Source organism: Monodelphis domestica, chromosome X (genome assembly GCF_027887165.1).
Source record: "Monodelphis domestica isolate mMonDom1 chromosome X, mMonDom1.pri, whole genome shotgun sequence".
NCBI lineage: Eukaryota > Metazoa > Chordata > Mammalia > Didelphimorphia > Didelphidae > Monodelphis > Monodelphis domestica.
In genome coordinates, this window is record NC_077235.1 from 57910105 (window position 1) to 57934316 (window position 24212).

General features: G+C 42.0%; 1 protein-coding gene across 6 annotated transcripts in view; it reads left to right on the forward strand.

The window, feature by feature from the left end:
- The window catches only part of TENM1 (teneurin transmembrane protein 1), an 864097-nt gene that overhangs the window by 806401 nt on the left and 33484 nt on the right, over positions 1 to 24212 (forward strand). For all 6 annotated transcript variants that reach the window (XM_056808890.1, XM_056808889.1, XM_056808891.1 and 3 more), the window contains 3 exons: positions 3499 to 3653; positions 20847 to 21213; positions 23067 to 23577. In XM_056808890.1, the coding sequence (XP_056664868.1) occupies positions 3499 to 3653; positions 20847 to 21213; positions 23067 to 23577 (1033 nt within the window). The remainder of the gene's footprint in view (positions 1 to 3498; positions 3654 to 20846; positions 21214 to 23066; positions 23578 to 24212) is intronic.

A 24212-nucleotide genomic window follows, 5' to 3' on the forward strand; every position in this document is an offset into this window, starting at 1 on the left:
GGAGAGTTTTTTGCTCTGAGAGGTTTTGCTCTGAGGAGGTTTTGTTCTGAGAGGTTTTGCTCTGAAGGAGTCTGGAGGTGGAGGTCCCTGAGACTGTTTTTCCATTTTGGTCACGTGAGTGATAGGGACTGATCTCTTTTCTTTGCCTCAGCTATCTAAGGGCTTGGGCCTTTGGCCCAGCCTAAGGAGAGGGGGTATTTAAGTCCTATTCCCTTCTCTCCCCTTTATCTCTCTCTCTCTCTTTCTCTCTCTCTCTCTGTCTCTCTCTCTCTATCTATCTATCTATCTATCTCTAATACCTTTCTTCCTCCTGTTTGTAATTAAAAACTCCATAAAAGGTTGACTGCTGACTTGAGTTTTCATTTAGGAATTACATAGCTGAACTCCTTGGCGACCTTAAATTAATATATATCAGTCTTTTAAAGTGATTTCCATGTCACAATAAGAAATCTCCCTCACAGTCACCCCAAGGGCCCATCCTAGTGAGTAGGTACATCTCCGACACAGGCAGTTGTTCCATGGAATGGGCTATGGGGCAGCGTAGCTATGGCTGTCTTGACGTCATCTCTGCAGTATCCACCTTGGAGTGTATGGTCATAATCGTAGAGATCATGATGATTTCCCCACTCCCCTTGAAAGGCCTGGCACTCTTAGATTTGTTTTTACCTGTGCATACTGTGATAGGTGATTCATAAATGTTTGTTGATTGATTAATAGTGAGCCATTCTGTATCTGATGTCTATCAATTTCCCTAGACCTTTGGAGAGTTATTTCTCTTTTCGGCCTGCATCTTTAATTCTACTGAACTTGCATGTTTTTATTAAGTTTCTTCCCTGCTAAATGAAGTATAATACTATAATGTAATAAATTTTCTTTGTTCAAAACATCTCTATTCTTCAGCTTCTAAGGTTGGCCATAAGCCCTACCTATGGTCTAAGGGAGGGATAAATAAGTCTACTTTCACCTTTATGCCTCCAGCACCTCACACAATGCTAGGCCCATTGTTGGCACTTGTTGATTTTACAGGCCGGAATGAGAAAGTTGACAGAAAACCCAGGTCTGCCTCCATTGGTCATTTCTGTAGTCACTTTAGATCTTTAGTCAGGAAATAATCCCTTGATCCAGAATTCATCAGAGAGGAGAGGGCTGGCAATTCATGTGCACATCCCAGTCTGAACACAGTCTTCAAAAACTATATTCCAAACCCAAGAACTACTTGGAACTACTGGATCCAATTTTTCCCACAGCAGGCCCTGCTGATCTCCTTAGGCAACATACAGAAACATCCTGGATTTTAGGAATGACAGGGAGAAGTGGAAATGATTCTGTAACTTTAATAGATATGAAAGCCAAATGAATACTCCATGAGAATCATCGGAATTAATGACTTACTTACACTGTACTTACACTATAAAACAGGACCTGCCTAGTTCTCCTTCTGCCAGAGAATTAGCTCATCTCAAGGCAGTTTATAAAGTTGCCCTTATAAACTGGTTTCTCGTGACTTTATTCCTGACCATAAAAATCAGTCTCTCTTTTGGTTCCATAGAGAATAGTAAGTGGACTAACTGATGTAAACCTAGTGTGGAGGCTTACGGTCTCTCACTTGGACTACTGTAGTAGACTAATTGGGTTTCCCTGTCTCATTAATCCTCTCTGCATCCTCCACCTAGCCACCAAATTGATATTCCTAAAGTATAAGGTTGAAAATGCCCCTCTCCTCTTCAGGGAGCTCCAGTAGCTCCCTATTTCCTCTAGAATAAAATACAAACTTCTGGCTGGTGTGCCAAACTCTTCCTAATCTGACCCCAAACTACATTTTCACACTCGCTGATTGCCTGTTGCTCCTCTTTGGGGATGCTACATTCCTACCAACCTGACCTACTTGCTCTTATTCCTGCACAAACCTGCTCTTCTGCTTCCCATCTCCATGCCTTTCTTTAGGCTATCTGGAATGAAAGACGTGTTTATTAAATGCTGACTATGTGCGAAGCGCTTTTCTAAGTATTCTAAGAATCGGAAATTGACAATCCCTGCTCTCAGAGAGCTCCCATTCTACTGAGGGAGATGGAAGGTTTCAGCTACAAGTTAGATAGGGTGCAGTAGCAAAGCAGTTGGTAAGGCCTCTTTCTTAGTGCCATTTCCACTGATAAGATAATATTGGTTTCTGATGTTGAGCCAGATGACAGGGTAAAGGGCTTTAGTGGCAAGAGCTTTCTTTCCGGGGGCTTCAGTAGCCATGGAGTAGATGCTAACCCCTGCAGGAGCAGTGGCTAGGCTGCATCTCCACAGAGTGATGGTTAAGGGCACTGGGTTACAAGCAGTGCTACTCCCAAGACTCTTGGCTTTGATGTACTGGGTCTGAGGGGAAATAGTGGTCAAGGGAGTCGTAGTTTCCTGGTACATACTGTCTCTTCTCTGTCTCTGAAGATATCCTGCTATTTCAGCTAGGCTGGCTCACCTGCTGTCATCTGATTGGCAATTGGCAGGAATATCTGGCTCCTTCAAGAGTTGCTTGGATGCTGATTCCCTTTTAAAATTCTTACATTCCTTCTGAGCTCAACTCAAGTGCCCCCTCCTTTTAGACAAGGTTTTTCCTTTCTCCCTCCGCCAGTTGCTCATGGTTTCCCCCAACCCCAGTGTTGTTTTTACAGTACATCCCAAAAGTCTCATTGCAGTTTTCAGCTTTAATAGCTTAAAAGTGAGCCAAGACTTTTAGAACATCCTGTATTTCTCTCTAATGACATGTTTTCTCCATTTCGTCTCCATTTACCAGGACACTTGCCATACTGGAGGTATTTAGTAAATACTTGTTTAAGGGGGTACCTAGGTAGATAAGTGGATTGAGAGTGAGACCTAGATACAGGAGGTCCTGGGTTCAAATGTGGCCTCAGACACTTCCTAGCTATGTGACCCTGGACAAGTCACTTAAGCCCCCATTGCCTAGCCCTTACCAGTCTTCTGCCTTGGAACCAATTCACAGTAGTGGTCGTGAGATGGAAGGTAAGGGTTTATTTTTTTTAAACCCTTACCTTCCATCTTGGAGTCAATACTGTGTATTGACTGTCTATTGATCTTGGAACCAATACCTAATATTGATTTTAAGATGGAAGGTGAGGGTTTTTTTTAAATTAACCCAGTCCTTATGTACCAATTTTTTTACATTAGAAGAAATGTATTATTGGGTAAATGTTGATTGCAGATGGACTGAGGGAAAACATGGAAGGGATGGGGGAAGATAAGGAGAATGAAGTCGTACCAAACTAAATATTTAGGCAAGATTTCAAACTGTGTTAAAGTTGGGCCATTTCTTCTCAGTAGAGAAGTGAATATCTCTCTGAACAAACCTCTCATATTACCTTCCTATCTGTACTAAGCAAAATTGAAGTCATATTTCTTTAAAATACCCTTCTGTTTCTGTGACTTCTCTTGAAATTCTGATCTTTGGCTAAATGTGACTCAATAGACTACTAATGCCCATTTCTTCTTCCCCATCAGGTATCACAGTTGATAGGAATGGTTTCATTTACTTTGTGGATGGCACCATGATTCGGAAAATTGATCAAAATGCTGTGATCACAACTGTCATTGGCTCAAATGGACTGACATCCACACAGCCATTGAGCTGTGACTCGGGAATGGACATCACTCAGGTAGGCATCACTGACTTCCAAGCATTATCACCAGGTGGCATCATGGGAATGGATAACAATTTTCTCAGATAGAAATTAAGTGGAAAGGAAGCCTAGTTATCCATTATAATATCACAGAGCAGAAGGGTTGTTTTTTTTTCAGACAAGTTTTTCCCAGCAAAGTAACGTTGATGGAATTGGAGGGAGAGAGGAAAGAAGAGGCCAGGAGGGAATGATAGGCATGATAAAAAAAAAGGAGGAGATAAAATGAGGGAATCAAAGCCAACTCAATTGGGCTAATTGGAAGATAATGGTGGTCTAAGTTATGTAGCACATGAATAAAGAAATGCTATCTGGGTGCTATCAGGAGGAAAGCAAAGCAGACCCCCAGCACCAATCTGCTTGGCAAATGGTCGAATGGTCTCCATTTGAATACTTCCATCAGGGGAAACTCACTCCTATATGAGTCAGCCCATAATAATTCAGAACAGCTTTCATTAGTAAAATATTTTTTGTTGGCCTCAAATCTAACTTACCGCTTCACAACTTCCACCTTTAGCCTTCTGGTCTGTCCTTCAAGGCCAAGCAGAACAAGCCTGATCCATTCCTCTCCATGGAATTCCTTCCAGTGTCCAGACAGAGATCATGCTAAAGAGAAAAGAAACATTCATGTTCTCATAAAGCTTACATTCTCCTGGGGGACAGGGTAGAAACAAGGGAGAAAGGGATCCTACACAAAATGCTAGAAGGGATCTCAGAGACTGGCCAACCCATTTGACAGCTGTGGAAACAGATTCTCAGAGAGCTAAGGTGACTTTGCTGAGGTCACAAAGGCAGTCCCAGTAGTAGAACTGGCATTTAAACCCATCTCCTAACACTAATTTCAGTGGTTTTGTTTACCTTTTAAAAAACACCATGGGCAGGGGGGCAGAACTAGGTGGCTCAATAGATAGAGAGTCAGGCCTAGAGATAGATGATCCTGAGTTCAAATCTGACCTCAGCTAGCTGAGTGACCCTGGGCAAGTCACTTAACTCCCTTACTGCTCTTCTGTCTTGGAACCAACATTCTGTATTGATTCTAAGATGGAAGGGAAGACTTTTTAAAAATAAATAAAAAATAAAAGACATCACTGAGATGGGCAAGTGACAGTTGACTGAGTATTAGCCCCTGGTTTTGTGGAGGAAGAAGGCTTACGTTACTGAAGAAAATTATTTGTTTAAATAGTACCTGATCACCATGATTATGAAGTGCCTGTGCCCACGTGGTTCTAGGCAAAACAAATAACACCAAAATGTTCTGGATAAAACCCAGAACGCGTCTTTAATTGGATTTGTGCAATGTGGCCCTCTTAAGTCATTCCAGAGAATAGGCCTTTGCCCGCAGGAAGTTCAAAAACCCACCGACCTGGAACGATATCAGAATAACAACAAAGCAGTATAAAAACAATTGAGGCAGCACAGTGTTCTGGCTAAAGCACCCCTAGAAACCACTGCACAATGGTATGCTACAAACCAGGTGCCGAAACGTAAAGGACTCAGATAGCGTCTGTCTATTGCAAATGTCTCATACGTTAGACCTGCCAGATGCAAATTTAAGGCGAGATTTGGGGGTGAGAAATGTCAAATTGTGCACTTGAATTCAAAACCAAGCCTAAGCTATTAGAGGGATGCTTCACAAGGCTAAGATGGAGGGAGGTATAACAGGAGAGAAGTTCATGTGGGTTTAAAATTAATATACAATAACTGAAGTATTGTATTTTATAAAGTTTATTCAGAACAACTAGAGTAAAAGCTACCTAAACCACCCAGCCTGCTTGGGAAAGAAGAGGACGAGGGCGTAACTTACACCGAACTATATACAAAGGTGACCATGCAAACATGGTGGAGAGAGGAGAGGAATTCTGGGAAATACTGAAGGACTTCTGGGGGATGAAGTCCAAGTTTGAAAAACAGCCAGGACTTGTAGTGAACTTCAGGTTTGATAAGAGGCAGTTGAGGCCAGAAAATTCACATAATCAGAGACAAAAGTGGCCAGACCTACAGTGGTCAAAGCCCAGAAGCTCATTTGGTAGAGCTGGAGAGGCCTTAGAGACCAGCTCATCTAGCACGTCTGCTTTACATGTGTGGAAACTGAGGCCCTCAGAGATTAACTGACTTGCCTCAGGTCCACACAGGTGCTAATCATTAGAGCTTTAGACTAAGTGCCAGGATTTGAACCAGGCGCTCTGAATCCCAATTTCCAAATCCCCGATCCCATTCTTTCTGTTGTATTGTGCTGCTCCCGATCAGTACTGAACACCACATTTTAAGAAGGTCATTGATAAACTGAAGACCACTGACAACCAGTTTGAGGGAAAGCACTTGAGATCTTGCCACCTGAAGATTCATTGAAGCAAATGGGAATGTTTAACCTGGAGAAAAGGAGACTCATGAGGGCCACGTTAACTCTCTTGTGGTATTTTAAGGGTACTGACATGCCGCAATGATGACGCTGATTCTTTTGGGCCCCAGAAGTCAGAACCAGCTCACACTGGGTGGGAGTTAAAAAAATCAAATTTGGTCTTGATTTAAGGAAAAACTTCCTAATGAAAATTTCTCAAAATACAATGGGCTTATCCTAGGTCACAGTCTGCAGGCTGAAACCAAAAACTCAGTATTCCTTCTGAGGAATTATATGGAAGCAGGGACAGCTGGGTGGCTCAGGGGATAGAACAAGGCCTAGAGATGAGAGCTTCTAATCTGGCCTCAGACACTTCCTAGCTGTGTGACCCTGGGCAAGTCACTTAACCCCACTGCCTCGCCCTTACCGCTCTTCTGCCTTGGGACCTAGACACAGTACTGATTCCAAGATGGAAGGTGAAGATTAAATAAAAAGAAACAAAATAGCCCTGTCCTCAAGGAGATGCATTCAAGAGAGGAAACAAGGTCATGTGGTAAATATGTGCAAAGTAAATAGAAGGTAATTTGAGTGTGGCGGTGGGATAGGGTTAGAAAGGGCTCTCATACAAGATGGCACACGAGCTGTGAAGGAAGCCAGGAATTCTAAGAGACAGGGATGGGAGAAGCATATACCGCATGTACGTAAAGAGAGGAGACATAGAGTATTACATAGGAGAAAAAGGAAGGAGGCAAGTTGGCTTGGACTGGAGTCTAAAAGGCTATATGACATGATAAACCTGAAACATACGTTGAAGCCGTGTGGTGAAGGGCTTCAAATGCTAAAAGCAGAGGATTTTTTTCTATTTCATTATAGTGGTGATAAGGGGCCACTGTAGTTGGGGGGGAAGTGATATGGTCAGACCAGCTCTTTTTTTTAATAACCCTCACCTTCTGTCTTAGAATTGGCACAAGTATCTGTTCCAAAACAGAATTGTGGCAAGGGCTAGGCAACTGGGGTCAAGTGACTTGCCCAGGGTCACACAATTAGGAAGAGTCTGAGGTCAGATTTGAACCCAGGACCTCTCATCTTCAGGCATAGCACTCTATTCACTGAGCTTCCTAACTGCCTCAGACCTGCTCTTTAGGAAGTTGCGGCTGTGGCAACTGAGTGGAGGAGGGATTGGAGTGGAGGAGACTCTAAAGATAGGGAAAGCTACCAGCAGGCTGTGGCAATAATCAAGTCCCTAAGTATGTCGTAGACTGGAGGAGAGCCAAGAAGGGGAACGTCCCAGAGCCCAAAGGATTAGAGAACACTGATCCTATCAGATGGGCAGAGTGCTTCGATACAGGGGGCCTCAGCATGGTACAGCTTCCCTAGCCCAGTAGGAAGCCGCGCCCCATCTCCTTGGCTGCTTAGCCCAGTGGCATTATGGAAGACCACTCCCTGGTTTTTCCCAGAACCAGGCTTCAGGGCTTGGGTTGACTTAACCTAGAGAGAAGGCCAAGCAGTGAGCTTCATAGCAGTTGTTTATAGCAGTACTTACAATGATCCAGCTGAGCTTACAACAGGAGTTCAGTTTCATATTTCGGTAAATCAAAAGATATGGATTTTTGAACAAATGTCTGAATGAGTAAGAGCAGCTGCTCTCTGTTTCTGCTGACAGGACAGATGAGAAGGGGAAGTAGGGATTGGAGTTACAGCAGGAGAGACGTAGTTTGGCTTTGGGAAGAACTTCCCAACTTGGAAGACTGTCTATTACCAAAGGGGGTGGCAAATGGCTGGAACCCAGCCTGGGCTTACAATTCCCAAGGCTCTGCCTCGTGGAAATCCCAGCTCTACCTTTGTAACCCAAGAGTCACCTCCATTCGAGGCCATGACGTCAAACTGGTCCATGCTTGGTGAATTTGGGTTAGCAATTCTCAAGCTAGAGAGGCTGCTCTTTTTTATAGCCCCTCCTGCTTCCCAGACTACTCGGGCAGTGTTCCTACCTTCAGGGATAGGTGCCTGCTTGTGGCAGAGGTTCTTTTTTGGACCTTCATTCTAGGTTGCCTTCCATTCTCATCTCTTCTCTGCCTGAACAGACTAGAGCCCAAGAGATTAACCCAAACAAGTGGAGAGATTCCGTTTAGAAGGTTCTACTTCAGCCTTACAGACTTGGGAACGTTTGGCTGAAGTGGGTGGTGAATGGACATCTGAAATTCAATGGAGTCTTAGTGATCTTCCTACAAATATCCCCAGAGTGAATTAGTGTAACCTGCTATCACTGGATCTCTTTGACTCAGTCAATCTCATTGGCTCTCCATGAGGGCTGCAGGTGCAAATTTTTGTAAATCTTTTATTGATTTTTTTAAACCTTTACTTTCCATGTTAGAATCACTATTGTGTATTGGGTCCAAAGCAGAAAAGCAGTAAGGGCTAGGCAGTGGGGTAACCCAATTTTCTTTCCTGTCCTCCATCACCCATGAGTGATAGAGTTGATATGGGAGCTCTGATTCTTGGGGGAGTGTTTGCCTTTCTTTGTTTACTCCTACCACTTATCCACATGATCAGAGATGGAGATGAGAATTAGATCTTAGGAATGAAGGCGATTTTAAGGGAAATTCTCTGTATGGCCCAACTTTGGAATTTCTCTGCAGCTCCATTAGAGATTCAAGAAATTTGAATGACCTGCCCAGGATCACACAGGTAGGAAAAGTCTGAGGTAAAATTTAAACCAAGACTTTTCATCTCTAGGCCTGGATCTCAAACCATTGAGCAATCTAACTGCCCCCACTTTTACTGATTAAAAAAAATTCAATATGACTTTCCAATGACTCACCTCACCCAATAGAATCCTTCCTTGTAACAAAGTAGAGACAAACAAAGTGACTGAGGCATTCCTCACCCTCCGTTAGTTTATCACCTCTCTGATGGCGTGTTTCATCACCACATGTGACTTTTTACTCATTCTTCTAGTGACTGGCCCAGCCAAAACACACATGTGCACACACACACAAACACAAAATACATACATACATACATACATACAGTAGTTCTCAAGAGTATGATATCATTTCACAAGAAATGGCACTTGCCTTGGCTACGTTCCTGGGTCTGTTATCAAAACGTGCCCCCAGGAAATGATGGCATGCCCTTGTTGAGGTTTGGGAAGGAGACTACATGCCCTTCCTGTTTGTTTTTCACGAATATATAAGCAGGTTCAAATCTGAGGAGAGTTTTCCTTTGGGCTACTCATATATTTTCATATCTTATGGAGATTAATTTGCTGCATGAAAATTCTCAAAACTACTAAGGGAAATAATGCTCCAAAGAAAGCTTCTCCACCTCTGTGCTTTAGAAGAAGACACTGTATTTAGCTAGGTGGCAAATGCAATGTGGTCTGCCATGGGCTGCTTATTCCCAGATTCTGTGCTCAGTGGCACTTAGGAAACAGGTTAATCAAGTCTTTTTATCTCTCAAAAATAGAATTTGCTTTGATAACCAAGTCAGGCCTTTGTTCCAAATCCTTACGTTTTTTGATTTCCCAAAATATGAAACAGACCTTGGGTAAGCTCAGCAGCAGAGCTCCACCCTTTCATGGCCTACGTTAAACAAGGAGAGGGTTTGCTTGTGAATAGGGAAATCCGAATCCTTTTTCTCCCTATGGAAGTCCCTAGATTGCTGCTTATGAATGAGCCTTCCCTGCTTATTTATTGCCATCTCTATATCCTATGAGAATCCAACTAGCCCTGGAATGGGAAAATGGGCCAAGCCAGCTGTCCAGTAACAGAGTAATTTTTTAAGTAGCATTCTGTCTTCTTTACTAACCCTAGTGCTAGCCACTCATGAAAAGTGCATGTGTGTGTGCGTATGTGTGTGTGTATGTGTGTATACACACACGTACACTTTCTGGCCGTCATTTACAAAACTTTGCCCTTCAGTTAACAGTAAGCTGCTCATCCCTTTTCCCATGGCACAAATGGCTTTGCCTTGATCCAGCCAGTTACAGTAATCCATACTGATCTCTCCCAACCTGGCCAGAATGTACACAGCATATGCAGTAAAAGTAAAAGTAGCTGCGTACAAACAAAGGAGAATGGAAACTTAGCTGGGCTTCCTCTTCAAAATTTTCTTGGCCATTCAACTTGACACAAGTAGATTCTCCATTCTCTACGCTAAGATCCAGGGAAAGTTATGATACTTGTTGGGAGTGGGCTGAGTGTAGATGGTAGTTGAGGAATGCCTACATAAATGAAATCTTCCTTTCTTAGATGTCTGGTGTCTTTCTCTAAATCCCAAGAAGGCTTTCCTGTCCTTTGCCACCCATGAGTAATAGAGTTGAAATAGGAGCCCCGATTCTTCAGGAGCTATTTCCTTTTCTTTGTTGACTCCCACTACCTATCTACATGGACAAAGACGAAGTTATGAATGGAGGCTATTTTAAGTGAAACTCTCTGTAGGGCCAGACTTTGGAATTTCTCTGTATAGGCAATCAAAAATTGTGAGTGAAATGAGCTTGCCTCAATAAAGGGATCATCTGGGGGAAAAGAAAGCTTTTTTAAAGTTCTTATTACCCATCCCTAGACAGAAACCTTGTATACCACCCCACCAAAAAAAGGACCCTCCATGAATGTGAGAAATGACTAAAGGAAAGGTCGGTTCTCCAGATGATTCCATAGAATGATTAGAAAGAATGGGGGGGGGGGCAGTTGGGGAGCTCAGTGGATTGAGAGCCAGGCCTAGAGATAGGAGGTCCTAGGTTCAAATCTGGCCTCAGACACTTCCCAGTTGTGTGACCCTGGGCAAGTCACTTAACTCCCATTGCCTAAAAAAAGTATGTGTGCATGTATGTGCTTGAAGGAAGAGAGAAACTTTCTTCAAGCATAGAAGGGGCTGACTGTCTTTTGGAGGTGATATTCCACTTGGTTTCATTAGCCTCAGGAGAGCAGAAGCAAGTGCAGTAAGTGGAAGTTGCTTAAATGTGCTGGCTTCGTCCCCTCACCATGAAGGTTTTCAAGTAAGGGCAGAAACTTGGGGGTCATGAGGACCAAGGACCCCATCCCTTTCTGAGCCAGTTAGCATCACTCTGTTACACACTTCCAGGTTGTGCCTCTAAATCTGGCCAGCTAGGAAATGCATGCTATTGATCATAAGGAAAAGAATTTTAGATCTTTGGCAGCAAGCCATGAGTATAACAACACTCAAGTGCTTGGGCTTACTAGGTTGGTAGTATTGTCTTCTGAAGAAAGTACAATAGGTGTGAGCACACATACATGAGTACACAAACACACACACCACTGAGTGGAGGAACACACCCAAAAACATAATCAACCTGAATCTCTGCTTGTTGATTGAACATTTGTTTTGAGAGTCACAGACCCAAGCTTTGCTATTCCCAGAAAGCTCCCTGAGAGGGCATGAGTATGGAGATTTTTCAGTGCCTGGTTACTGAGACTGTTCACTGTTGCTGAGATTCTGTAGAAGTCCTGCCAGTATGCCCATGCCTGATGGGCAGACTGGCCTGAGTTACATCAAAAGAAAGCAGTAGTAAAGAGAATGGAAAATAGCTATTGACTCTTCCAAGAATGTAAGGCCATGATCTTCTCGCTTATCTAAGTATTACTTTGTGATCAGCAGCAAGCACCATCTCTTGCCTAGCTGGATATTTGCAGGATATTTGCACTGGCGTTTTCTTCTTGATATCATTGTAAGTCAGAAAGACCTAAAAGGATATTCATTGCCATAGGTCTAGAATGCACAGCGCTGAGTTGAGCATGGTCCATTCTGTTCCTAATGCTCCAAAGGAAAAATAACCAACAAAGCAATATGAGCCAAAACAGTGCCAATCAGGAGCAGCCCCACAGTTCCTCCAGATCAGAAATTCAAGGAATTGGTGGATATGTGATGAGGGGGCTTCCTGTGGTGGCAGCCTCAAAAACTCTCCAGATGAGAAGTAACCTGAGAATGATTTCCTGGCATCATTATGGTCACTCTAGTTAGTCAGGAAACCCCTGATTACACTTCGTACCAAAAACAAATCCTAAGCAACTCACTCTATAGAAAGTCTAAACATAGTGGAACTGAAAGAATACCTTTCGAGTTCCCACTGACCCAGCACCCAGGTGCCCCGTGTATTAATAGTTTCATTGTGAATTCACACAAATTCCCAACTGAAGCTGCTGGTGGAAAGACAAAGGTGGAAAGCATTTCAGCCCAGTTATCCAGTGTTCCATCTCTGCTACTCTTGTGTTTCCACTCATGCCATGTGGCATTGGTTCATTGTTGTTATCTAGAGTGATTGGAGCATGGAAAAGACAAGAAGAAAAAAATCCATGAAATGTAAGAGACTTTGTGCTATAGAGGACTTCCCAGTTTCCGAAACCAAAGTTCATGGTTCCCTGGGATCTCTAACTGGAACCCTCTAAAATCTATATGGTAGTAAATTTGGGGAGCCTAAATTTTCCACCATCATATGTGTGTCCACACAACTATTTCTTAACTGACCCTTTGTGCCCATTGACCATCTAGGTAACAAACCTCCGGAGTTATGTTGCTGATGTGTACTATGGAAAGGGTGGGTACAAAGTCAGAAGTCCATTCGAAGCTTTGCTTGGCAGATCTAACCAGTGAAGTCTTCGCCCTAAATGTTCATTAGGCTGTCTGTTGGAAACATTACCATGTGAAAGCTAGAGAGACAGTTTACCGAATGAGAAGCTAACTAGAAATGAACTTTTGAGCAAAGCAATCACAAGCTTTTCTTCCCGTAGAGGGCTGTCCATTTATATCTTATCTCCATGGTGAAAATGTTTAATAGTTTCTTCCTGAAATATTACCCTAGGAAAAAAAAGGTTAGAGGTAGTTACTGAAATGAGTAGATGATCAATAAGAGAAAACCTTTCATAAAAACAGTGCAGGAATACCTTGGGCTTCTAAATTGCTTTCAGTGCTAAGGGGAATTGGAAGCCTGCTATAGTCTGTCGAGCTAGGAATATGATATTAACAACCTACAACAGGAAGTTTTCGGCAACTTGTCAACAAGAAGAAACTAGGCAAAGAACGGTTTCTGGCACTCACTCATAAAGAGGAAATAATACCTCCCTTCTCCTTCAGGAAGGTACCAGGGATCTCTTCCTTACTCTGAATCTCCTCAATGTCAGACTTGTTCTCCCTTAGATGATTCTTTCATTCAGGGGTGGTTCTCTAGCATTTTTGCATCATGAAGAACCTCCAGTTCCCTCATCAGAATAATATTTCTAAATGTACAGGGTTACGCATGAAAGCCTTTATATCACTATATGATTATCAAAATATTTTTAAAACCAGTTTCTAGCTCCCCAAGAAGTTGCCACACACCACATAGCTACAGACATGTCTTCTATTCACTCCCCTGTTCCCTCAAGAAGCCTAAATTGAACATCTACCATATATAAAGTATTTGGAAGAGTTTCTAGATGATTAAGATATGGGATTTGACTTTTAATAGTTCACAGACTAGCCAAGTACGTGCAGAAATACCCCCACGAGGTAGTATGTAACAAGTAGGAAAAACACAGTTGGTCAAGAGTACTCGAGAGAGAGGAAATAAGGATAGAAAGAAAAGGGAAGATCCTGCTTTCTACCAAAGAATCTTAACTTGCACCAAGTGTGAGAGTAGCTTCCCAAATCTGTACCCATTCCCATTTATTTCTTTTCTCAGAGTCCCTCTGCCTAACACAGTGCTAGACACAGCGGAGGAGTTTAGCTTAACTAAATTAGAAAGACAAAAACCAAAAGAAAGATATTGATGTCGTAGGAAAATGACCTCGAAGTTCCTCATGGGAACTGATGGATGAGTGAAGTTTTTCAGCACACATGAGTGTAGGATTTAAAATTAATGTCCAATACTTGAAGAATTATATTTTTAAAGTTTATTATCTAGCAAAACAGAACTACATGACTAAGTTTTTTCTACCTGCTCAAAAAGCCCACTCCACCAAAGCCAAGACAGGAAGGAAAGAGGGAGACAGACTTCCACCCAATTAATATCCCATCTACATCAGCATGAAACAACAAGAAGTGAGTGGGGTTCTGGGAATCATAGTTTTGCTGGGGATCATAGTTTTTTGGGGAACAGATTCTAATTACACATGAAAAACGTCAAACCAGAGAGAGACACAAACAACAGGTCAGGGAAAAGCATCATGGAAAATACATTCTTCTTACAATACCAATCATGTCTATGAACCAATTAGTTGAGGAGTCTGAAGGACATGATATAGTTTTCATCTGCTGATAGATGACTTGAACTGGACATTGAAAACTGGAACATTAAAACATTCACTGCATACAGAAATCGTATTTCAAAAACCAGAGCTTCAGAAGGGAAGACACAAGAAAAGGACATCAGCAACTTGAAGCAGTTATGTTTGTTATTAAGATAAGATAACAGGGGCTCAGTGGATAGAGAGTCAGGTCTAGAGACCTGGGATCAAATCTTGCCTTAGACACTTCCTAGCTGCATGACCTTGGGCAAGTCACTTAACCCCCACTGCCTAGCCCTTCCTCCTCTTCTGTCTTGAAACCTATAGTTGTTATCAATTCTAAGACAGACAGTAAGGGTTTTTTTAAAGATGAGATAATACCAATTAGACAGCAATTCATCTAGAGTTTGGGTGTGCTGATGGAAGGAACGTGTGGAAACAGTCATGGTATCAGTCAATTCTTGTGGCCTTCAAAGAAAAAAAATTCTCGGTAATCCAAATCATTGCAATTCTAAGATGAAAGGACTTCAGATTCTAGACATATTTGGTCTTAAGTCAGAACTGGGATTGTGGAACAGGACTGCCTGTCATCATTCTGCTCAGTCATTTTCATCCCGGGATCAGATTCATCATTGGAAATGGAAACTATTCTCTCTTCTCTCACTGTTAAATGACACCTGGATAAGGCTACACAGATTCACTTGAGTCAAAAATCACTTTTAGGCCCCCGTTCTCTCCATCTTGTTTCTGGGGAGTTTTCTTCCTCAGAAGTAAAGTTCTCCAAAACTGCAATAGGCTGCCCAACGAAGTTCCTTCTCACTGGCCTTCAAATAAAGGCTGGATGAATCTCTTCCTACCAACTATTCTTTACTGTGTCATTAATTTCCTGCCTTTTAATTGTGGGTATCCCTCAAGACTCTGTCCTGGACTCCATTCTTTTTCCTCTCTATAGTCTGTCAGGGATCTCATCCGCTCTCATGGCTTTGTAAATGACTCTCTCATCTACATATCTAGCCTTAACCTGTCTTCTATGCTTCAGTCTCACAGAAATAACTGCTGGTTGGACATTTCCTAGCAGATGTCCCATAGATATTTCAAATTCAATATATCCAAAACAGGTCTTTCCCCCAAACCACCCCATTCCCCACTTTCCTATCAAGGGTGCCATCATCCTTTTAGACATCCAGGCTCACAACTGTGGCATCTTCTACTTTTCTTTTTCCTTCACCCTGCAACTCCAGTCTTTTGCCAAATTTTGTTAATTAGCTATGTGCACATCTTTCTGCTCATACCTGGCATGCACACCCTTGTCACTCCTACCCCTTAAAATGCTTAGTTTCATTCAAAATACAATTCAGATGCCACCTCGTATGTAAGACTTTTCCTTATTTCTCTAGCCCTAATGATCTCCTCTCCAACCCTTACCAAAAACAAAACTGCCTTGGATTTCCTCTGTATTTCTTTCCACCATCCATGTAGTAAAATAATCTGTCCTTGAGCATGGAGAGATTTCGATTTTTTTCTTGTCTCCCTAGCATGTAGCACCCAATAACTTGGCCTCTATTAAGTGCTTAAGAAATTCTTTTTGGTAGATTGAGTTGTTGAAAGGAGACAGATTTAGGCTCTGAGATGGAGCCAAATTTCCTACCTATTGTCACCATCCAAAAGTGGCTAGCTCCCTTCCAATGAAGGCCTTCAAGTAGAAGCTAGATGACCACCTCTTGGGTATGATGTAGTAGGGATTCTTTTTCAGGTTGGACTAAATGGCTACTAAGATCTCTTCCATCTCTGAAAATGTGTTATGTCTGCTATTGTCTCCCCTGGGTTTTATTCCCCAATAATTTTCACCTATTAAAAACAAGACAAAGAGAGGCCATTGCTTCCTAAGAGGTGCCATCAGACTTTCCAGTTGCAGAAAAGATACTTTCTCTAGAAGGCTTTATTCTTTTCCTTTTATAAATCTGAAGAAGCTCAGGCAATATCGGTGTCAAGTAACGTGAAGGCCATTTGAAAACTGACAAAAAGTGACGCTAACAATCTGGAGATGTCAGCTTTTAGAGCCATGAAAAACTAGAATGTCGAATTGGCAGAGCACCTAGCAAGGAGAGCTCAGCCCCGTCAGTCACTGCATCTTCCCTGGGGCTGGTGCACTGCATAAAAGATAATCACACACTCCCTGCAAAGTCATCTTGAAGACACCTCAAAGATCAAAATCAAACAGAGCCATTTTTGAAATGAACCAAAGGGCTCAGAGTATAGAGAAGGAAGAAGATTAGGAGTGTCATGTTTGGGACAGGGTGGAGGAGGGAAGGTATTTCTGGAAACACCTGGTTTGCTCAGTGTGGCTGAACTCTAAGATAGAAACTCTAGTGATGGATGATTTGCACAGGCTTTTGAGATTGATCCATAGAAAATCTCCTCAAATGGAGCAAGCGAGCCAGGGAGCAGAGCTTTGCACTCCTGTTTGATCGGTCTATGGGGATAACAAAAGAAATTAGGAGTGGCATCACATCGAGGATTGCCAGCAGTCCAAAAACCTTGATGCAAACATCCCCAAGAAACTTGGGGAATGGACTCAGAAGGATTAGCCAGGGAATTTGTTACCAAATAGCAGAATGATATGACTCCCTGGATGGAACCAAGGAATTCAGTAATATTTTTAGACAAAAGAGTTTGAAGAAAATCTTATTTCAAGTCCCCTTGTGGACATTGTCTTCACCAATGCAGAGAGATCACAAACCTTCTCTACTTTTAGGAGACAAACGTCAAAAGCTGCTTTGAGGTCATGTCGTCCAACTCTATCGTTTTTGCAGATGGGGAGGCTGAGCCTCATAGAAGTCTAGTGACTTACTCAAGATCTTTCAAATAGTGTAGTCTAGCAGAAGTGACATTCAACCCAGGTCATTGTAGTCCAAGTCCGGTGCCCTTTTCACAATGCCTCTCTTGATGTGTCACCATGGGCACAAAAATCAATTACCTCATAGCCACCCTTGTATCTATGAGCCTTTCCAATTTTCATTCTTCAGAAAGCATCACTAGGCGTATACTTGAAGTTTTTCTCGTTTAGAAAAACTGCCAGAACTCGATAGGACTTTCTTTAGAAGCTTTTATTCTTTTTCATTTATAAATCTACTCTGGAGGACTATATAGTTCCCTTGGTGAAGTAGAATATCACCAGAGAGGGAAGGAAAGTTGTCTTTATTATTTATGGATTCCATTATGAGTCCTTTGTTCCTTGCATTTCAAGTTGAGCTAAATAAGGTTTATCCTGTATTCATTGGATTGTTATCCGGAGTATTTGCACAGGAACTGACAGCCTTTTAACTTTCCTTGAATCTTTTTCTTGAACTAATGCATGAGTGTGCTGGAGCCGGCTTCCACCGGGTTGTGAAAACTGCTGGTTAAATTTTCAATGTGAGCATTTATGAGATTTTGGAAATCAGAAAACTCTGCAAATCAAAATATAATTTATGTTTTGTTAATTATCCAGATTTAAGACAGAGATGGAGAAAATGTTAATGTAATTTACACTTAAAAGTATGTCATATGTACAGAAAAGTATATCGTATGCATATAGATGAGAGCCTTTCTTTAATTTGTCCTCCACAAGCAACAAGTTGGCAAACATCGAATCAATCTTTCCCTCTCACGATCATTTGGTCCGTGGGGGTGAAGCCCCACTTCTCACTTCCTCAGGGTCCCTCTGGAAGTTATCTTTCCTAGATTGCCCTGCCAAGCACAAATAAACTGACTTTACTTATTAAAGGATTCATTTTGGGAGCCCAAGTCCTTCATTGGCCAAGGGCAGAGGAGGAAGGCACGGATGGTCTCAGAAGCAGCCCCCAGAGACTGAGGAAACTTGGCCAATTTCCACTGGTCCCTGAGGGGGAGAAGAGAGGAAGGGAAGAATTTTGGTGATTCATCTCACTGGTTGAACTGGGTAGTAGGATAAAAAGGAGAAGAGGGAAACACAGCAAAGCTCATGAAAAGCTAATGGGAAGAGGAGGGCCAAAATTCCATTCAGGACACAGGACACACAAGTTGAATTGGAGGGTGCTCTCTTCATATTAGTGAGCTGATTGTTAAACATTTACTAGCATACCCTTGCCTATATGTAAAATAATTCTCAATATTCCCCCACGGAAACTCTAGATGAAGGCATGAGCTAAAAGGAGAAATTCTGAGAGAAGTGCCCAAGATTTAATCTAGCCTACTTAAGCTCAAAACTTTGGTTCTGAGCCACAGGCTACAAATGTCTTAAGGATCACTGAATCATTCATTGGGCCATGTCTTTCTCTTTTCAAAATGGTTTGGGATTATGATGGAGATCCAGCTCAAGAAGTGACTGCAAATCTGGAAAATAAAAGGCGTGTGATGGAAAATGTTAAATTTTGCAGCATCATACAGAATGCCTATAACAACTTATATCCATCTGCAAGAGCTATGTTCAGGCATGGCCCAGATAGAGGACATACCGGGGGAGATAGAGGGGCAGAGAGGGCTACAACACCTCATACCAATATTATCTACTTATCAAAGTGCTTTTCTGGATTAATTAGGTAAATCCAGGCTATACATCTGGATATTTAATTTGCATTTGAATTTCCCCCATAGGATCCTAATGCTTTATTTGATTCAAATTCTAAATTAACTGGATTCTTAAGCCACCTGTGGGCCTGTTTGGTCTGAAAGTCATATCCCTTCTAGACAAGTTTTCAATTAGAGTAGGAAGCATGTAGAAGAATCAGGAAGAGTTAGTGCTGTCAGGATCTGACATCCTAATAGTTCATTTTTCTCTGCCCAGGGTTAGTTTTCAGGGAAAGTAAGCTGGGGGGGGGGGAGGGCTGGGGGATGGTGGAGAGGAAGGCAAGTACCAATAGCTCATGGGTAAACCAATGACCTTTAATGGTAATTTATTTTTTAATTAATTTCTTGTGACAGAATGAGACAATTGTCACACATTTTGACAAACTCGCAGGGTATCGGTTCACTTGACAGAACTTCCAAGAATTTCCATTGTTGTTGATTCCCCCAATCTCCCACCATTACCCTCCAGAAGAATGTAGTTTTACCTGCCACACAGACCAAGAATTAGTGGTTAGCTGAGCTCACGAGGCCCTATTTGCGCTCCCCCATGATGAGCCTGAGTACTTTACAGTTCTGTGCTCTCTTCCCAGCTAACACCTGTGAATTCTTCCTGCTATGAGGTGAAATGGTTTGGTTTATATACTAGACTGTGCGTTATATAAATGTCTTGGTAACCTATAGAGTTTTCCATTTCAAGGAAGACTTCTTTAAAGACCCACAAAAGGCGAATTTAATATAGGAGAAAAATTAAGAAGGGAAAGGTAGGAGACAGAGGGAGAAGGAAAGTATTTCTTAGGAAATGTGTAAACGATCTGGCTTGGGGAAAGTCAGTGCCCAATCTACAAATGAGCCACCCATCTTTTGCCTGAGAGACCCAGCCATTCAGCCAAGTCAAATGGGAATTGGAGGGGATCCGTACAGTCTGTTGAGGTTTCTCAGAAGCACAAAGGCTGTTTTAGTTTCTGGGAACTGCCAGAGGGTAATTTACTTGATGGCAAAGAAAACAAGCAGCCATAGTTGGTGTCTTTCTGAGACAATATGGAATCTGATAAACATGACATTACTATTACTAGTTTAAATCAAGTCGGGCAAGGTGGAAAATTGAACAGCTTATCTTCCGAGTCCAAAGTCTATCTCAAAGGCAAGCTTCTTGGTGGAGAAGAGAGAATGTCAAAAGAGTGGATCCGCTCTGACTAGGTGTGCCCCACCCTTAGCTTTCTGAGTGGGGGTAATTAATGGCATCTCTGCCATTTTGTTTTCACATCAATAGCTCCAGTGGATCATTTTTGCAGTGAGATAAATCCACTTCTTCCTATTTCTTCCCTTCAGAAATAGACAGAAGAGTAGCAAAAGTTAGGCATTTATTTATTTAAAAGAATTACCTTCTTGTGTTAGTACTGACACTAAGACAGAAGGTAAGTCTTTTAAATAAATAAATGCAGTGTACTGTCTACATCTGCATAGGGCCAGTAACAGAGGGGATGAGTAGAGTAGATACACCAGAGAACTCAATGGCTCCAGCAGCTTGATACAGTACAGAGAACACCTGGCCTGAAGTGAGGAAGACCCAAGTTCCAATATGACCTGAGACACTGGACATGTTACCTTGGACAAGTAGCTTAACTTCTGCCAAGAAGGCAGAGCTAGGTGCCTCAGTGGATAGAACACTGGACCTATAATGAGGAAGATCCAAGTTCAAATCTGGCCTCAGACACTTACTAGCTGTGTGATCCTGAGAAAGTCATTTAACTTCTCTTTGCTTCAGTTTACTCAACTGTAAAATGGGGATAATAATAGTAACCCAGAGTTGTTGTGATGATCTGATGAGATTATAATTATATTTAGCACAGTTCCTGAGACATAAGTGCTGTGGAAATGTTAGCTACTGTTATTCTTATTAGCCATTCTCAAAGTCAACCAACCAACCACATGAATAAAGAGTTGTTCTTCTCTTTTAAATATGCCCTTGGATTTGCCATGTTCATGGCAAGAGATTTAAATCTAGTTTGTGTCCTGTTTTGTTTGCAGGTGCGATTGGAGTGGCCAACAGACCTTGCAGTCAATCCCATGGATAACTCATTGTACATCTTGGATAACAACATCGTCTTGCAAATTTCTGAAAGTAGGCGTGTCCGGATTGTGGCTGGGCGGCCCATCCACTGTCAGGTGCCAGGGATAGATCATTTCTTAGTCAGCAAGGTGGCGATCCATTCGACTCTGGAATCGGCCAGGGCCATTAGTGTCTCTCACAGTGGAATCCTGTACATTGCTGAAACAGACGAGAGAAAGGTGAATCGCATCCAACAAGTCACAACCAATGGCGAAATCTCTCTAGTTGCTGGAGCCCCCACGGACTGTGACTGCAAAATTGATCCTAACTGTGACTGTTTTTCAGGTATGAGATGATTGCCATTTTGTCAAGACACAGAACCCCTAGTTGTTTTCTGTAGGAACTAAAGCTATTATATATGGCTACAAACTTCTAGAATAGGAGGTTCTTAGCTTTTTTGTATCATCCTATCCGTATATAGTACTTCAAGAAACTGTAATTGGTGGGGCTATGGATTAGAAAAGTTAAGCAGGTCATACAAATGGTAGGTAGTATAATTTATATTGTAACTCTTCTGTCAGGTAGTATCCCAGTTACCTTCTTTGAAGACCTTCTCTCCTTTTTCTGCAAGTCTTGTCACTTCTATGTTCTTAGAAAGTTATCTGGGTGAACCAACTTGTCCATGGATGTGTAACTACTATGTCCAAGGCAAGACTTGAACTCAGCTTTTCTGACCCCACTCACTCTTAGCAGAGGATGGTGGAAAGAGGGCTAAATTTGAAGTCACAGGCTGTGGATTCACATGCTGGCTCTGAGACTTTGGACAAAGTCTTTAACTTCTCTGGGCCTCAGTTGACTCAGGTTAGATAGATGAAGTCATTTACACTTGAAATCTTTGTTCCTGTGAATTTCTTGAGACCTATACATTCTTTATTTTAGAAAAATTTTCCCAAGATGCCATCCATTCTCACTGACTCTGATCATAGGACTCTCCTTTGTCATTGAAAAAAACAGTTAAAACAAAACTATGTAGGGGCAGTTATGTGGTTCAATGGATAGAGAGCTAGGCCTGGATTTGAGGGGGTAGGATTCCTGGGTTCAAATCTGGCCTTGGATACTTCCTAGCTGTGTGTCCCTGGGCAAGTCACTTAACCCAATAGCCTAGCCCTTGCCAATCTTCTACTTTGGAAGCAATACTTAGTTTTGATTCTAAGACAGATGGTAAGGATTTTTTTTAAAACAGCAAAACTAATTAACACGATGACCATATAAGCTTGTCTTATCTACTAAAATTAGGGCCTGTACATCATCCATGCCTTGTACAAATACTTTTCCAAGCCAGCACATTCATTTTCAGTTTTTTAATTCAGTTATTAGTAATTAAGCACTTTCTTTGTGCCTGCCACTGTGTTAGGGAATCAGAATAAAAATACCCCCCAAAATAAAGAGCAATGGCCCCTGCTGTCATGGAGCTTGCATTGTCCTGGGGTAGTGGGGAGAGCATCTGTACATTCCCCTTAATTTCTGTCTTCCCTTGGTCCAAAGGAAGTTATATTTGCCAACTTGACTTGTGATTTTTTCATCAATATTTCCATTCCCTCTCCTGTATGGGCTCAGAGGTTATGCCTGGTTTGTTGGTTTATCATATACAAGGTCAATCTCATTATTTTTCTATGACCAAGTTTGCTTTCGTGGCTGAGTCTTGCATTGCAAAGCACGGTCAAGTTCGTGTGGCCCTGAGAAACAAAGCAAGAAGGAATGGCATTTTGCAGGTTAGACTAGAGGGCTTCCAAGGTTCCTTCCCAATCTGGGGTTCTGATCCTGTGCCTATATACACAATATGCATACGCCATCCAGCCTCATGTCTTCAGTCACACTTCATGCAGCCATCATTATTATCCAGTCTCATCTCTCAAAATATGATCAGCAAGATTATGGACTTGGGAAAATTGGTGTAACTGAGATAATTGCATCTTGTTATTAATCTTCAGAGGTACCAATTCAAAAATTACACTCTTTTAGATAATGGGTTTGAAATTCGGTGGCAGGAGGAGGGAGGGCAGGAATCGGTTGGCTAAATCCTGTTTAAAGGAACAAGCTTCTCAGTACCAAATGATAAAGTCAGTGCCCCATCTCCTGGTGTGATGGGCTCAATGCTTATAAGATCAACCACTAAAATGATAACGTTGTTCCCTCAGGTGATGGTGGCTACGCCAAAGACGCAAAACTCAAAGCCCCGTCTTCATTAGCCGTTTCCCCCGATGGTACTCTCTATGTGGCTGACCTGGGGAATATCCGAATCAGAGCTATACGCAAGAACAGAGCTCATCTGAATGACATGAACCTCTATGAGATTGCCTCCCCAGCTGACCAAGAACTCTATCAGTTCACCGTCAATGGAACTCACCTGCACACGTTAAATCTGATCACCAGGGACTATGTGTACAATTTTACCTACAATAGCGATGGAGATTTAGGAGCAATTATTAGCAACAATGGAAACTCCGTTCACATTCGACGGGATGCTGGTGGGATTCCTCTGTGGCTAATGGTGCCTGGGGGTCAGATGTACTGGCTGACCATAAGCAGCAATGGTGTCCTAAAAAGAGTATCCGCCCAAGGTTATAACTTGGCCTTGATGACCTATCCAGGAAACACGGGCCTCCTGACAACCAAAAGCAATGAAAATGGATGGACAACTGTTTATGAGTAAGTTCTTCTGGTTGGCCTTGTTTTGAAATTCCCCTAAAATGGAAAGTCACCTAAATCATTGCTGGTAATTTCATATAATTTTTCTCCTTGGAAATGCACTCAAGAAAGTCAGAGATTTTGCATCAAGCCTAAGTTCGGTTCATGTCTTCTACTATCCGATAGCTCTGAACTAAAAACACTGCTAGGGGGAACGTGAAAGTAGGTACTTAGAACCCCACCAGTGAGACAAAACAAATATTTATGACAAAACCAATTTGTAAGTCATTCATTTCAGGACATTTTGGCCTTGTGTGCCCAGGCCTGTAAAGGAGGGGAAAAGACTAAAACATGATTCCTATTTAGCAAGTGTGAGATTGTGTAGTATGCAAAAGAAAGGAGAAAAGTCTCAAATAGATTCCGTCCACTCCTCTCTTATGTCTTCTACCCCTAAAATTGACGTCTTAAATATTTCTTTGTGCAAGTTTAGGCCACTCTGGCCTCCAAGCCATAAGTCAGAAAACGTATTCTCTTCAGAATCCTAACAAATAACCAAGTATTAGAAGTGGTCAATAAAAGATATTTCCAGAAAATCTATTATTGACTGGATTGATATGGGTACAAGTCTTATAAATACAGAGACCGTCAAAGACCAG